The 16,154-nt window shown below is 32.8% G+C and overlaps 1 protein-coding gene across 1 annotated transcript; it reads right to left on the reverse strand.

Annotated features, from left to right (window-relative positions):
* Window positions 1-7,387: 7,387 nt before the first annotated feature.
* On the reverse strand, window positions 7,388-15,226 carry LOC120091369 (1-acyl-sn-glycerol-3-phosphate acyltransferase 2). Its single transcript, XM_039049371.1, has 11 exons — window positions 14,896-15,226; window positions 14,125-14,247; window positions 13,597-13,636; window positions 13,394-13,467; window positions 13,113-13,172; window positions 12,840-12,917; window positions 12,554-12,712; window positions 10,143-10,268; window positions 8,775-8,867; window positions 8,321-8,407; window positions 7,388-7,847 (listed from the first exon to the last, which is right to left on the reverse strand). The coding sequence occupies exons 1-11, from the start codon at window positions 14,974-14,976 to the stop codon at window positions 7,602-7,604; spliced, it is 1,167 nt and encodes a 388-aa protein (XP_038905299.1). The 5' UTR covers window positions 14,977-15,226; the 3' UTR covers window positions 7,388-7,601.
* Between the last annotated feature and the right edge of the window lie 928 nt (window positions 15,227-16,154).

A 16,154-nucleotide genomic window follows, 5' to 3' on the forward strand; every position in this document is an offset into this window, starting at 1 on the left:
AAACTTCTTCACATAGTCCGAGTAAGTCCCTTCTTGTTTGATTTTCAGCAATCGGGCGTACAAATTTCCTTCCCTCACCTTCCGATAATGATCGAACAACCTTGTTTTTAATTCTTCCCAAGTTGTTATTGCTCGGCGATTGTTACTCTAACGAAACCAATCCACTTCATCAGAAGCAAAACTGATGACGACCACCTTCACCTTCTCGGCATCAGACAGTTCGTGGATTTCGAAGTAATGTTCTGCTCGATAAACCTAGGACTCGGGGTTCTCACCTGTAAACATTGGCATTTCAAGGCGTTTGTACTTACCTTTGTCTGCTCTGGTTGCAAATCCCGCGTGGGATGGCTCTGCTTCTTCTGCTTTACCCTTCGCCTTGGTCACACTACTATCAGTGAGTGTAAACTCCTCCTTCTTCCTGGTTGTGTTGCTCTCCCTCACTTCCTCGATTAGTCTCTCTAAGTTTTTGCACAATCCACTTATCAACTCTCGTAATCCAGCCATCTTCTTCTCGACCGACTCCATTCTTTCTTCAAGTTGTTTTTGAGCCATTCCTCGCGTCTTCCCCAGGTTTACGGCTCTGATACCACATTGTTACGACCCTGCAACTATCCCAAACTGTTCCTGCAAATTATCTCCTCCGATAGAACAATATAACACCCACAACTATATGAAATAAGAAGAATTCCATACCAGCTCACAGGCAAACGAAATATTTATATATTCTCATTCAATATAGAAAAACTTGAGAATAGAACAGCTTGATAATCAGACTTCCATAAGAAAAGAAATAAAAAATGATGAAAAACTATGTAAAGAACACTTAGCCATTCTAGGAAGCTAGGAAGCCCCTCCTGTAGGAAACTCTTCCTTATTTTTCTACCTACCCTTGAATTCCTTTCTCCTTTCTTTTTAAATCCACAGCTGAGGGACCCACCTCAACCATTTTCAATCCCTGCTGTCTCCTTTGCCCTCCCAATTGCTGATTCATTCCCATCTCCAACCGTATTCTCTCCCCTTTTTCCCATTTTACCCCTCCTCTTATATGTGTAAACAATTGGAGGTCTTACAATATCATCTTCGTCGTAACGACGATATGACCCTCTTGCAATACAAAAGGTCGTGCTTGGGTGGTGAAGTTAGTTCTTCTCTACTTGAGCTCAAAGATCTAAATTATTTGGACTTGAGTCTAAACAATTTCAGTGGCGCTTTAATTCCACATTTCTTCGGGATGTTAAAAAACTTGAGGTACCTTCAATCTCTCTTCTGCATATTATGGTGGACAGATTCCTCCCGTTTAGGAAATTTGTCCAATTTGAGGTATCTAGACCTTTCTGTAGATAATCAATTTCTAGATGATAGAATAAATTTCAAGGTTGGAAACTTGCTATGGCTTTCTGGTCTTTCTTCTTTAGAATACCTTAATGTTCGAATGATGGATTTGAGTAGTTTACAAACAAATTGGATGCATGAAATTAATCAACTTTCTTCCTTGTTGGAGCTACATGAGTGACTGTAGTCTTCTAAGTTTTGATACTTCAGTTAGATTTCTAAATCTCACTTCCCTTAGGGTTTTTGACCCATCGGACAATTTGATAAATTCTTTGTTTCCTTTGTGGCTGTCTAATTTTATCAGTCTTACAAAACTTAAACTATAGGATAACAATTTTCATGGTTCAATTCCTCGAGATTTTGTAAAATTGAAAAATCTTCAATATCTTGATTTAAGTGGGAACAACTTAAGGAATAGTGGAGATCACAAGCCAAGTTGTTTGTGAAATCTTTACAATTTATAATTGTTGAAACTTTCTTTTAACAATTTTGGTTGTACAATTGATGAGCTTTTTAGAAGTTCTTCAAATTGTTCCCAAAATAGTTTGGAATATTTGGAGTTGTTTCATGATGAATTTGTGGGAGAGATCTCAAATTCACTGGGGTCACTTCGGAACCTAAGACACTTGGATCTTTCAAGTAACAAATTCGATTGACAAGCTCTATACCTTCGAATATCGGTGATTTGATACCCAATTTGAGTATGTTATATTTGTCCAACAATCGTCTTAGTAGTATGATTCCATCATCAATTCAAAAAATGAGTTATTTGGAAGTACTTTCACCATTAGATAATCAATTTTCAGGGGATTGTTTGATTATTCGAGTGATTTCAAATCATTATTTGTTATTGATTTGGCCAGCAATAATCTAGATGGAAAAATTCCAAGCTCAATAGGTTTGTTGACACTCCTCGAATATCTAATATCGAGCAACAACCATCTGAATGGAGAAATTCCAAAGTCTTTACAGAGTTGTTCATCCTTAAGAGCATTGATCTCAGTGAAAATAGACTATACGCAAGCCTTTCTATTTGGATAGGAGAAGTTGTGTCAACATTGTGGTTGCTAAACCTACGATCTAACCATTTAAATGGAACCTTCCTTCACTTCGTGTGTTTGATGTTTTAAACAACAATGTTTCGAAAGAAATTCCAAGTTGCTTGAATAAATGGACAAATATGGTTTATAGCCACTTTGATAATGAATCGTATGCCAGTAAGTTCAATAGCAGCATTAATGGTAGATATTTCAGGCATTGAACGACCCTTCCATTTATGAAGGCAATCCTTTCCTTAACAAAAGCTTGAGTGGTGAGAATGCAAACAATGGTGTTCCTACTTCAACAAGCCAAAAAGATGGAAAGGAAAATGACATGGAAATCTTTGGCTTTGGCTTCTATATCAGCGTGGAAATTGGTCTTCCTGTAGGTCTCAACATATTGTTTTTCACCATTTTCACAAGCCGATCACGAAGAACATTGTACTTTCGCTTTATAGATCGTGTCAGTTATAGCATACTCGAAGGAATTGGATTTGTTATCATCTTCATTAGAAGAATGAAAGGGAGAAGATTTCAATAAGGTTGTACAATAAATGTGTGGAGACTTGATTGTCAACCAAAAGAGAATTTCAAATCAAGAACACTGTATTTATAATCCTTTTTATGCATATCCAATCTAATAATGTTTGTTGTCTAGTGTTTGTGGACTGTTTACTAAATGTATACAATATATAAGAAATAAATTTTATGTTGTTTATCCTTGTATAACTCTACCTTTGTGCCAAACTGAGCATAGCTCAATTGACCGGAGGATTTAGAAGTGCGGTTTTCATAATCATCATCTTTTTTCTAAAAAAAAAAATAATAAAGTTGTTACTCAATCAACAATAAAACTCGAATATGACATCTGAATATTATAGACATGAAACAAGAACACGATTATACGATTAAGCAGCTCTTATAGTGTTGACAAAAACATACTATAAATCATCTAATAAAATGAATTTTATCAAAAAATTGATTGTTATAGTCATAGTGAATCAATCAAGACTTGGATCATCTAAGATAGTATGAAGATTGAATTGCTCCTGAATAATGGGAAAAAGATAAGGTATTGGTCCTGGAATGTTCATCTCTTGAACCCACTTATCCATCTCTGATTTATTTTCCAAACTTTCTTTATTATCTTCTTTTTCAGTCTTTTTGGTTTCTTTTCTGAATAATCTTGAACTTTCTTCTTCACTCTCTGATCTCTCTGTCTTTTGCATACTCAGAAAAACATCAACTTTCCCTTGGGATATCTCCTCTGATAATGACGACACAGCCGGAGACTGTATGTCGTCGTCGCCGTTGCTGATGTGACCTTTGTTTGCAATCTTCCCTCTGCTACTTTTCTCATTTTGCATACTCAGAAAAACATCAACTTTCCCACTGGATATCTCCTCCGACAACAACGACATCGCCAAAGACTGTATGTCGCCGTCGCCTTTGCTGATGTGACCTTTGTTTGCATTCTTCCCTCTGCTACTTTTCTCATTCATCGTCACCCAAGAAACCAATACAATATTGAGAGAGGGGGCAATCAGATGAAATCGAATCCCTCGATCCGTTTGTTTAACTTTTTATATTATTTACGTGTTCATCAAAATATTTAAAGATGTGAAAAACAGTTCATTTATACTTCTAATAATTGCAAGTGAGTTCGTTCACATTAATAAGGTCTATTTAGCTTTCTTTCTTTCTATATTTTTTATTTAACAACACGAGAATCGATCCTCTGATTTTGAGGTTGATAGTATAAGTAGTATGTTAATTGAGCTATATTATATCAGTTGAACTATGCTCACTTTAGCGTTTATTTAATTCATTTGAGCGAAATTTAACTGATTAATGTATATTCTCGATCAAATATTCGAATCTCCTATGCACACGCAATAAATCCATCTTTACTCATTAATTGTATCAATTTTCACCTTAAATTTTTTATTTTATCATGTTTATTTTTTACTATTTCATCCACCACTAATTGTAACAAAAAGCAATGCCTAAGAACATTTCTTTAAGTTATTCATTCTCTAACAACTTTTAAAACTAATTTATGGGTCTTAGATAAGAATTCAAGTTATTCATCTTTAATTAATATTTAAAAACTCAAGTAAAAACGGATCTTTGATTAACATTATACCTTTTTATTTTAGAGAAAACATTTTGAATTAATTAACCAACCATCCAAATATTTGGTTGAGTTCATAAGAATTATCAAGCATATAAAAAACTTATAATATGAACAACTGGGTTTGATAAAAAACAAGGTTGGAGTCCTAATTTTATGAAAATATCAATATGGATGGTAATTTCGAAAAAAAATTATGAAAATTGATAGAAATTATTATAATTAGTTAATAAAATTTTGATTATAGTTTAATTAGACTATAATTGACCAATTTTAATCACAATTTTTATAAAGTAAGATAACATTTAGATGTTTATTGTAAATTGTGTAAATGTTGATGCTAGAGAAAAAAATTAAAAAGAAAATTACAAAAAATTACAAAATAATATAAAGTTTAAGAATTCGAATTAGGTAATCAATTTGGTTGTAATTATATACAGAATTATTTAAATGATTAGTGAACACAACTAAAATATATTGTGATTTGATATACAAAATTAAAGTATTAAATCATGAAAGAAAGTATGAAGATCAAAATTTTCTTGCATGATGGAGTAAAGATTATCAGGAACAGGCCCTGGAATTTGCATTCCTGGAACCCATTCATCTATTTCACATTCATTTTCTTTCCCAGTTGAACTAATTCCAATTTCTTTTTCTTTTTCTTTTTCACTTAATTTTTCATTCTCTCTCTCTGATCTCTTCCTTTTTGACCTTTTCTTCTTTATTTTCTCACCCACCACCGTACACGGCGGCTCCGGATATTGCTGCTCGCCACCATTCTTCGCCGGTTTACCTTTGCCGCGCTTTTCTTTCTTCCTCGTTGAAAGAAAGCTACTTGTTTTCTTCTTTTGGTTTTCGAGTTCTGGAATGAAAGATCTAAGCTTCGACCTCATGGTAACTCGAATTAATCATTCATGAAAATATTTCTTTTATTTTTTTAAAAAAAAATAGTAGGGTTGGACTGTTCTACTTCTAATCGGATGAAGAAATCCTAAAGTATTAAGGTTTCTTCATCATATCCTAATTTTAATATTTTAAAATATCAAATGGTTTTTTTTTTATTATTTAAAAGATATTAGGAATTCAACTTAATTTTGTACTTAGGGAAGGATTTATTAAATTTAAGGGGCAAAAAACAAATGAGGAAACTAAATCAAATCGATTGAGGAAACCAGAAGATTTAGATTGCAATTTTAGTAATTAATAAAAGAAAACGTAAGTAAATAAAAAGTTAAATTGGGAAATCATTTTAAATGATAAAATTAGTAAAAATATTTATAATAGCAAAATATCACATGTAGAAATAGATACTAGTCTATCGCGATCTTTGCATATAGATCGTAAAATTTTATTACATTTGTAAATATTTTAATTCATTTTTCTATATTTAAAAGTAGTCCTATCAAATACTATCTTAATTTATCTATGAGATTGCCTACAAAAAAAAATTTATAGGATTCCAAGGAGGGGAGGGAGAGGAGAGGAGAAAGGATATGAAATTTGTTATGTGCACATCAATAATGATATCAATAATAAAAATATATATTCTTTAAAAACATTAAGATATAGGATAATTGCATTGGTTAACATTTTTTTCAAGATTAATAGTTAAGGTCATGTTTACTGTTCCATAATCAAAATTGGTGCAATCTTAATGATTTTTTTTTATTATTTGTAATTCACATAATATTTAAATTGTCCCACTTTTCATATTACAATTGATTTATTACACTTACTTATGTGGTATTTGTATAGTAATATTGTTAAAAAATCGTAAATATAGCATAATCTATTCATGATAGACTCCTACTAGTGATAGAGAATTAGAGAAGAATGAAGTTTGAATAAACGATGATGGCTATGTTGGTGAACCATGGGGATATTCTTCTAACTAGATTTCCTCGTGGTGAAACGTTAAAGAGTATGGATGACTACTTTCGTGAGCTACTTTATAACATTGAGCATATAAAAATCAACAAATGAATCTAGGTTGTTTTTTTAAAGGTCATTAACAAAGGTTTGGATATCGTTGTCATGTCGATCAGATTCAATACCCACAAACTTCCATATAGCTTGGGAGTCAACTTCCATTCAAACTAGATAACTGCATATTCGATTGCCATATAAACACCTTCCTTTAAAGTCATTGTTTCAACTAGCTCAATGGATCTCAAAGCTAATGGAATGTCTCGTCCGAGAGAACAGTATTACCAATAGAATCTTGTATTATAACACCGCACCTCAAAAAGAAAGGCCCATGTGATAATTGTTTTACTTTTAATTTTATGTTTTTTTTAAGATTAGGTGCACATATAAGCTCACCCATATTTATATGATATCACAAATGTTCTAATATCAAATGATATGAAATCCTAGCAATCTTTAGGTACTTGATCTTGAATTCACAAACATTAAAACTCTCGACTCAAATCAATTTCAATCCTAATAATTATGTATCAAAATTCTTGAATATACTTGACATACAACTAGAGCATGAATTACAAAATTAAATAAACTTCGAAGAAAAAATACAAAGGCTTCTCAATTCATTTTCCAATCTAATGGCAAAACTTTCTTACTCAACCATGGCAAAAAGACTAAAACAACCTATTTAACAGGTTAGTCTATAAAAACTTCAATTATGCTTAAATGATGATATTGTATGCCCCACTAAACACAGTATAATAAATAAATGGAAAGAAAAAAAAAAATGAAGTGACACCCTCTTTTTTTAAAAGCTAAAACATACCCCCCTCCTTTTAAAGGGTAATGAATTGCTCACTATATTTTGTCCAACTACTAAATTTCATCTTTCATTTGTTGATGTACCAAATCAACTAAAATTTATCTAAATTTAAGGACATTTTCAAAAACAAAAGAAATTGAATGCCAATTTGGTAATTTGCAAAAATACACGATACTATGGAGAAAAAGTTTGATGTGAGAAGGAAAAAGAGTTGACATACAATACAGTTGCTGACACACAGGTATAAGTTCACAAAACCTACAAGTACGACTGCAGATAAACGAGCAATCGTGTAAAAGAAATATATCAAGATTTTAGGCAAAGGTGAGTTATGTTTGTCTAGACCCTAGTTTTGTTTTGGCTGTCGTCTGGGATCGAGTGGTTCGCCACTGGTCTTAGGCTTGGCTGGGACAACCTTTGCAGGGGTTGACCGCTCCGATTGGGAGAAACGTACGAGGATTTGCATGAGAACTGTAACAATGGCGAGGCCAGAAGCTGAGAATGTAAGACCTTTCCATGAAGATAAAAAGGTAGAGCCATGAAGAAGCTTGAGGGACCCCAAGATGAGGAGACATGTCCATGAAATTGCTACCTGCTCACAGTAAACCAAAAAAAATGAATGAATTGAACATTTACAAATCCTGTGAGGGAATGATACAGAGACAAATCGATAATTTCATCAAATCGAACCGGAGTATGGTAACTTCAAAATCATTTCAAATATATAGGGTAAGATTTCTCATGAAGTGGTCGAGAAGTCGCACATAAACAAACTCATACAGCAAATCTAACCACAAATTCAAGCATATAAATGGACCAAAATTCAGCCATAAGGTATCCAAATTCAAATAAAATGTATAGAACGTGACCAGAATAGCCAGAGTATCCAAAGAAAGCTTCCTTGCCCAGCCAAAACACATCTTCATAATTAGACACCAATATTTCTAAAAAATTGTAAACCGAAATAATAAGGGCCATAAATTTCATTATTTACTCAAAACTTGAGGTTAAATTTTCATAAAATTCTCTCGCTCTCTTTTTTAAGGAGAAAAACAAAGAGCTTACCAAGAGGGACTTGATTGGCCGACCAAGTTCCTGTAACTCTGCATCGCTAAAGGTGTCTTCGGCTACATGCTTATCCAACAGTGCATCCTGGAACGCAAGAACCAAGAGGGTAAGGCAATTGATCGATAACTTTTCACCTACGAATAATAACCTGCAAAATCGGATTGTTTAGATCCCTTTTGATAACAATTATGTTTTTAATTCTGTTTTTAAAAATTATGCTTATTTACTGGAAATTTCTTTAAGGATTGAATTCTTAGCCAAATTTTAAAAGCAAAAGACAAGTATTTGGAAACTAACCTTTTTAGTATGCAAAAATAAAAAATTGGCTTGGATTTTGAAAACATTTGTAAGTACATAGCAAAATAAAGAATCTTAGAGGTGAATGTAGTGCTCTATAAGTTTAATTTTCAAAAATCATACAGTTAACAAACGAGACTTTATTATTTTGTACCTTTACTACAAACAGATCTCTACACCATTGAGCAATGGCATCATCTGTCTCAGGCAATTCCTTCATAGAATGTCGCTTAATGTGCACATGTACCTACAGAAGCAGATAGGTTACGGCATCTTCTAAGACAGAACCAACTACCAAGCATAATTCTTTAATGGGCCGTCAACTATAAGTTGTCAGATTACAAGTTTGTATACACTTAATGAACAACTCATCCCCAAACACCAGTTCAAAAGTATCCCTACTCCCTAGCCCTCCAAGATGGAGGGCGAAAAGCACTTAGCACACAAAAGGGAAATTTTAATTTAATGCTTTTAAGAAAATCACCTTTAGTTTTTTTTTATTTATTATATTTTTCTTTTGTGAAAACAAAAACAAAAAAAAAAAAAAAGGGAAAAAAAAGCAACTGAAAGAAATCATTTAAAAATCACCTTTATTATGCTATTCTAACTAGAGAGCTTTATTTTTTTAAAAGGAAACAAAACTTTTCATCGAAATAATGAAATGAGACTAATGCTCAAAGGACAAAGACAAAAGACAGACTAAGAACTAATCAGAAAAACAACGGCATTCCAGATTAAACATAAAACTTGAATAGAAATAGAAAATCTAGCAAAAGATTTGGAAAGAAAGCACCAAGAGGAGGCCTTAATCAGAGCAAGCTCCAACCAACCAAACTGAGGAATAGACTCTGACTTGAAAAAACTCATATTGACCATAGCAACTGAGAATGATATTTCATTAATATCAACTGGACTATCTGATATTGCATAAGTTGGTTCCTCAGATTCACCATCTGGAGTCATTGAAGTGAATTTTGCAACAGCGCCTAAAGGTATGCGGAATGCCTTTGCAATTTTGGATGTGCTTAATGCCTCAAGACCATCCAAACTTTCCAATATTGAAGAACTGACTTTAGGTGATTAGAGTTTTTTATTTCCAAAAACTCCATTAATAATAATAAAATCACCTCTTATTGTCATCAAAAGATCAACCCATGATGGTTTCATTTATTGCATAATTTTGTATTTGTACAAAACTTTCTTTTCTCAAAGAACACAAAATTTCTATTAAAAAAAATGTTACCTATATTCAATAGGACTATAGCATAGTTTTTAAATACTGTCATTTATTGTCAAATTCTAAAACATGGGCAACGCCTCTGTGAGTGCTCATTGATTTTTCTCTCTAATGAAAGGGATGACTGCCATGAACCAAAATGAGTAGGATATTTACATTGAGGGGAAGAGTATTGTGTACAAATTGAGCAAGTTCCTCAAAAAAAAAAAAAGAAGAAGAAGAAGAAGAAGAAGAAGAAGAAGAAACCCCAAAGAGAGAGAGAGACTTTTGGCTAAGTTAACTTACCACAGAAGGCTGCCCCTTGAAGAGTCTTAGCATTGTAGGTGGAGGTGAGTTTTTGGGAATAGCTACCGTTACATCATAAATTGCTGGAACAAATGAGCGCATATGACCTACAGCTGACACAAAACCCTGAAAGCAACGGAGTAACAAGTTATGCCAATTCATAGGCATCAATAAATATAGCTCGGCACATGCTAGGTGAATAAATGTAAATAAGGTCAAATATTTTCTTCTAATGCAGCACATAAAAGAATGCATAATCAAATAAGACTTGCACCAATTGTGCATCGTTTTAGGATGACTAATGAGAAGAATAGCATCTAATGGGAAAGTTTCCCATTTCCCACTACCCAAACCTTTGCCCTTTCTTTAAAAGACAAGAAGTTGACATAATGCCGATGTAATGTATAAATGAGAGATTCAAAGTTGTGTGAAAGAACAATCAACATTAACAAACAAAAGATGAGTATCATAGGCGCATGTGGATGACCCTGACATGCTATGGTTAGTGACCTATTTAATAGTCAGTAAATTATCCCCAACCTTGGGTGTTGCCTCAAGTCCATACAAGAAAACAGTCAACACAACTAATAATGAAAATTATTTGAAATCCCAAAAGAAAGTGAACAGAATTCAATATCAATGGGAACGAGTAATATATTAAACTTCAAATTTTTTGCGTTAGAAGTTAGGTGATCGTGAATTGCAAACAGATAAATCATTGTAATACTCAAGGATAATGATAGAACCTCGACAAGGTCACTTAACATAATCGTCAACTTATCTCAGTGATAAAATGTCTTTTAAGCATATACGCGATCTAATGATCACCCAATATGTATTAGAAGATAACACATCTCCATTTATCCTGTCTACTTTGGGATATTAAAAGTTGTGAGATAGTAACTATGAACAAGTTTGCCCACGCTAAGTTTGCCAAAGCAAGCATAGCTCAACTAGCATATAGTATGTGTTAATAAAAAGACCATGAAAGATTATGGGTCGAATCTTCCCACCCCCTAATGTATTAAAAGAAACACTTAGAAAAGTTATCTTTAAGCAAGTTTCTAAATATAAACAATATAGGCCATTCTCACTGGAAAACCTGCATGCCAAAGTCTTTTGAAACAATACTTGCATTTGATGAAACATATAATACAGAAAAGAATTCTAACACACTTTGGGTAGAAATTCCAACCTCAAAATACCAACCAAATTTATGATGCAAGTAAAATTTACTTTCTTCGAAGGTAGGTGGAAATGTGCAAAGCAAGTTATCAAGATTATATATAAATATATTTTAGGCATCAAAATACGAACACAAAAACCATAAAATATTAAAAACACAAAGTCACACCGTTCAAGACATGTCAAGGAAATAAAATCCAAAAGCCTTTGCTCATTAGAAAAATGACAGACCTACTTGGAAAAAGGAGAACCCAACACAAAAGTAAAAAGGTTTACTCGTAAAGATAGGTAATCCTTACAAAAATCCTAAAATCAAAGAAGAAAACCAAAATACAGAAACACCCAAAAAGACAAGTCACTAATTTCCTTTAACAGAACTGAATTTTCCTTATGAAAAATGTCTTAAACAGTAGAATGGTATGTACTAAAAATGGGGACAAGGGTAATATAATAAGGAGATCCAGATACAGGACATGAACCTAATGCAGACACATTTATTAAATTGTATATTTTTTAAATATATTTGCAGGCCCTTAACCATTTTGACAACTTGCAGTCTAATATTTTGCAGTTTAAATAATGATATATGAGGGCTATGAGAGATTGAAATCACCAATTAGCTTTAGAATAGCCTACGGAGTACATTTCAAATGAAATAGTATATTTTTCTAAATGACCATAATCATGATGTCAAAACCCATGTCTTCTAACAAAAGTTAAATGCGATATTCAAAGCGAAACTGACACACTTTTTAATGGTTAAAGGTCTAATGAGAAAAAATGATATAGGTCGATACAAATTTTACTACAGTATATGCAAAAAATATTCTGAGTTCTCTCATTCAAAGTCTATTGTGTTTGCTGTTTTTTATTATGTTCACATCACTTTCAAAGTTGATAAGAACAAGGGTCGGAGTGCATGGTGTGTTAACACGTGTTTGCATTAATATGTGTCATATACAAACACGTTACTCAAATCAAAGTGTTAATAATTCGTACATAATATTTAATAGAAAAGAAAGTAGTAGTTAAATCATGCAATTCATAGCATAGAGCAAACAAAAGAGACACAAGAGGGAGAGCGAGGAATCAAGGAAACTGCGTTGAATTTGGTATCTTCTGTTTACAACTGTATTGCTTTTGCAGTGGTCAAGGAGTTCAAAGAAGGAGCATAAACAATTAAAAGAGCATCCAAATGTGGTAAGAATGAAATTTTCAACTCTAACCTTTGTACGTGGAATCAAAACATTTCTAGGAACAGGTAATCCATTGGCAATTGCATACTCTTTAGCTGCCAAAAGTTTTGCCTCGGTAAATCGAGTCCCTTCTACAAAAAGTGCCAACCAAAAAGGCAAAGGGAAGTCCTTCAACCGTAAAAGACCTGACTGTAGACACAGTAGCATGAGCTTCACATGAAATCAACATGTAAAGTACAGATAAAGCACATGATAAAATGGAAAAGGCCAGTGCATAGTGAAAAATCTTATATAAAGTACAGCATGAATGCCTTACCTTTAAAGTAATTTCATCCTTGGCCCAGCTTCTTTCGAGAAAAAGGTACTCTGAAAACCACATTGACCAACCTAAAACCTGCCAGAATAGAACTCTAAGTGATAGATTCTTCGCTCTAACAACTTCGGTAACTTTAGTCAGCAAAATACTAGGAGAAATTTAGCATCAGTAACAAGCATGCAACTGAAAAATTAAAAAAATTAACTTCAAATTTTGTTATAAAGATAATAATAATCTCATGAATGCTAAAAAACTTAAGAAAAAATAACTTACTGGCAGAAACTTTGATGACTTCTTCATTACAGCTAGTGTGCTGCCAAGACATCCAGATCTCTACCAAATGAAATTCAAAATTATTAATAAGGAGAAAGTAAAATAAATAATAAACGAAAGAAAATGGGATTAAACACACTGATTTAATGCACTAATAGAAACATATAACATGTAATAGAACTAGATAACAGCAAATGTAAAAAGCTGCAACCACAAATATGTGTGTGATACGTATTGAAGTTGAACTATCCTTAATTTAAAAAAACAACGGAAATAGGCACCTGAGCTAGAATCCATCCAACAAGCCAATCAATATCACTTCTATGATTGGAGATAACAAGTGCATGCTCTTTACCTGGAAAAGTTCATAGCTTATGTTGTCAGTTGAGCCGTTTCGTGGATATTCCAAAACAGATATAAATTTATAGGCAATACAAAGATATGCACCACGTGTGGATGCAAAAAGTGAAAATTGTACCCTTACCCATTAATTTAAGAGTTTCACGATCTGTATACACTTTAATCTGCATTCAGAATGGTTCAACAAATTGGTCTTTCATTAGTCTAATCCAAGAACCGAAAAACTAGGTACTAGGTCACTTGATATGGATTCAGTGCAAATATACAGAAAACTTGATCATCTAATGGTTTTAGTAATAAAAACATTAGAAGAAAAATGAATAGAACTCAAACTCAGTAGAGAACTGATAATTGATAAATTAGCTACATTCTTCAGCACAAAACAGTAATCCTGTAAAGTAACTAGAAAAAGAAAAAGTAAATGGAGGGGATTGTCGGATGGAGTAACCTTTCAATGAAGGGGAACAATTAATTTTGATTTTTTTTTTTTAATGTTTCTCCTTCACGACATTAAAATATAGTAAACCAGGAAAAAAAATGAGATGCAATAATAAAGTGATTTAACAACTAAGGAGGGAGAAAATACAACACAGCAACAACATTACTTCAATAACTACTAAAATGACATAATATGGGGTTCAGTATGATGCACCTTAACACCGGCCCACCAATCAATTAGCCAAACAAGTTCCAACCACAACAGTTCTGCAACCAATCTATTAATCCTTCTGTACCCATTCTTTGATAGCGGCCTTATAAAGACAAAGCATATTGCCTGAACCAAGGGCTCAGAGATTTTAGAGTCAGATCACATCATTCAGTGTGCACATAATCAGTATAACCAGCAAAAACTTTTAAAGAAGATGAGGTGAGAATGCAAAAAACAGATACTCGCATGGCATAGTATAATCACAATGACCACATAGAAGATAAACCACGTTCCTTAAAGCTCATCTGCCCACTCAATGTTACAACCGAGGCACAGTATTTACCCAAAACACCTGGATCCTCTTACCACATTGTGTCAAAAACAAGCAACGACGAATACTCATTAAACTAATCTGTAAATAATAAGCTCGAACAATGAAAAGAGGAAGGGAGAAAAACAGAATCTAAGCTAAATCTACAAGTTACCTTGGCGAAACCAGACGATTAATCCAAATAAAAGAGCAAGGAGCATGCATTATCACAAGCGAAACACACCACCAAATTAGGTGAAGCAACTTAACCTAACTATTAAAATCTCCGCCACTCACCTTAACCACACACACACCAAAAAATACAAACAAGAACAAAAATCCAGGAGGAACCAACAGTAAACAAATCGAAGCTCGAAGAACGTAGGGAAGCTTCAAAAGATCCAAATCGGCAAGGAAAGAAAGAAGAAGCCATACAGATCAAGGCAGAAGCAGGCACACAATACCTGAATGAGATTAACGACGAGGCCAGAGAAGAAGAATAGAACGCCCAATGGCAGGATCACCAGGGCCGCTGGAATCGCCATAGCCAGAAGCAAGCAAGCTCCACCACCAGTTGCAGAGAGTTTAGAGAAATGAGAGGGAAAGAAGAAGGCGGAGAAATTTGAAGAGAAATTTGTGATCAAATGGAAATGATTATTATTACAGCGAAACAATTGCCGAATGAAGAAATTATGGTGTGGGAAAGAGTGAAGAAACTGATTGAGAGAAAGATGATGAAGAGAATGAGAGAAGTTTTAAGCAAAGTCTCATCGCATCACATTTATCCCATCGACTATGGGAATATCGTAAACAGATGGCCAATTAAAAATGACTTTCTCTTTTATTAATTACATATTCAATATTTCAACTATATTAAAATGTCACCGTTATCTCTTTTATTAATTACATATTAAATATTTCAACTATATCGAGATGTTACCGTCTATCATACAAAATAACAAAATTTAATCTTCTTTTATAGAAATTGATAGAAGTCTATCTATCCATAAAAATCGATAAAAGTCTATTATCAATATTATATGATAGACACTTATAGAAGTCTATCTGTATCTATAAGTATTTTGTTTTTATTATTTCTATAAATAATTTAACATTTTTTCTATCTATAAAACTTTTCCATGTTTGTGATTATATATGCATAAGTTAAAGATTTGTGTAATTATTTTAAATGGTAAAATTGTTGAAATTGTGATTATATATGCATAAGTTAAAGATTTGTGTAATTGTTTTAAATGGTAAAATTGTTGAAATTGTGATTATTTATGCATAAGTTAAAGAATTGTGTAATTGTTTTAAATGGTAAAATTGTTGAAAATATTTTCAAATATAGTGAAAAATCAATGTATATCAACCATAGATCACGATAGACTTCTATCACTGATATTGATAGATGTCTATCGCGGTCTATCACTAATAGATGTATGACATTTTGCTATATTTATAAATAAGTTAGCTCATTTATATTTATTTGAAAATAGTCATTTTTTATCAATTGTATTTGAAAAATGAAATGATGTGAAACAATAATCGTCTAGAATAATGTGATAAAATCTATCAAATAAATTGGCCCTATAAAAATTGAATATGGTTAAAGTTTTTTAGACACGAAATTAAGAGTTTGAAGATTTATTGGACATTCTTAAAGTTTAGAGACATAATAATATTATATGTTTTTTAAACTTTAAATGTCGAGTAGATACAA

Source organism: Benincasa hispida, chromosome 11 (assembly GCF_009727055.1).
Source record: "Benincasa hispida cultivar B227 chromosome 11, ASM972705v1, whole genome shotgun sequence".
Taxonomy (NCBI): Eukaryota; Viridiplantae; Streptophyta; class Magnoliopsida; order Cucurbitales; family Cucurbitaceae; genus Benincasa; species Benincasa hispida.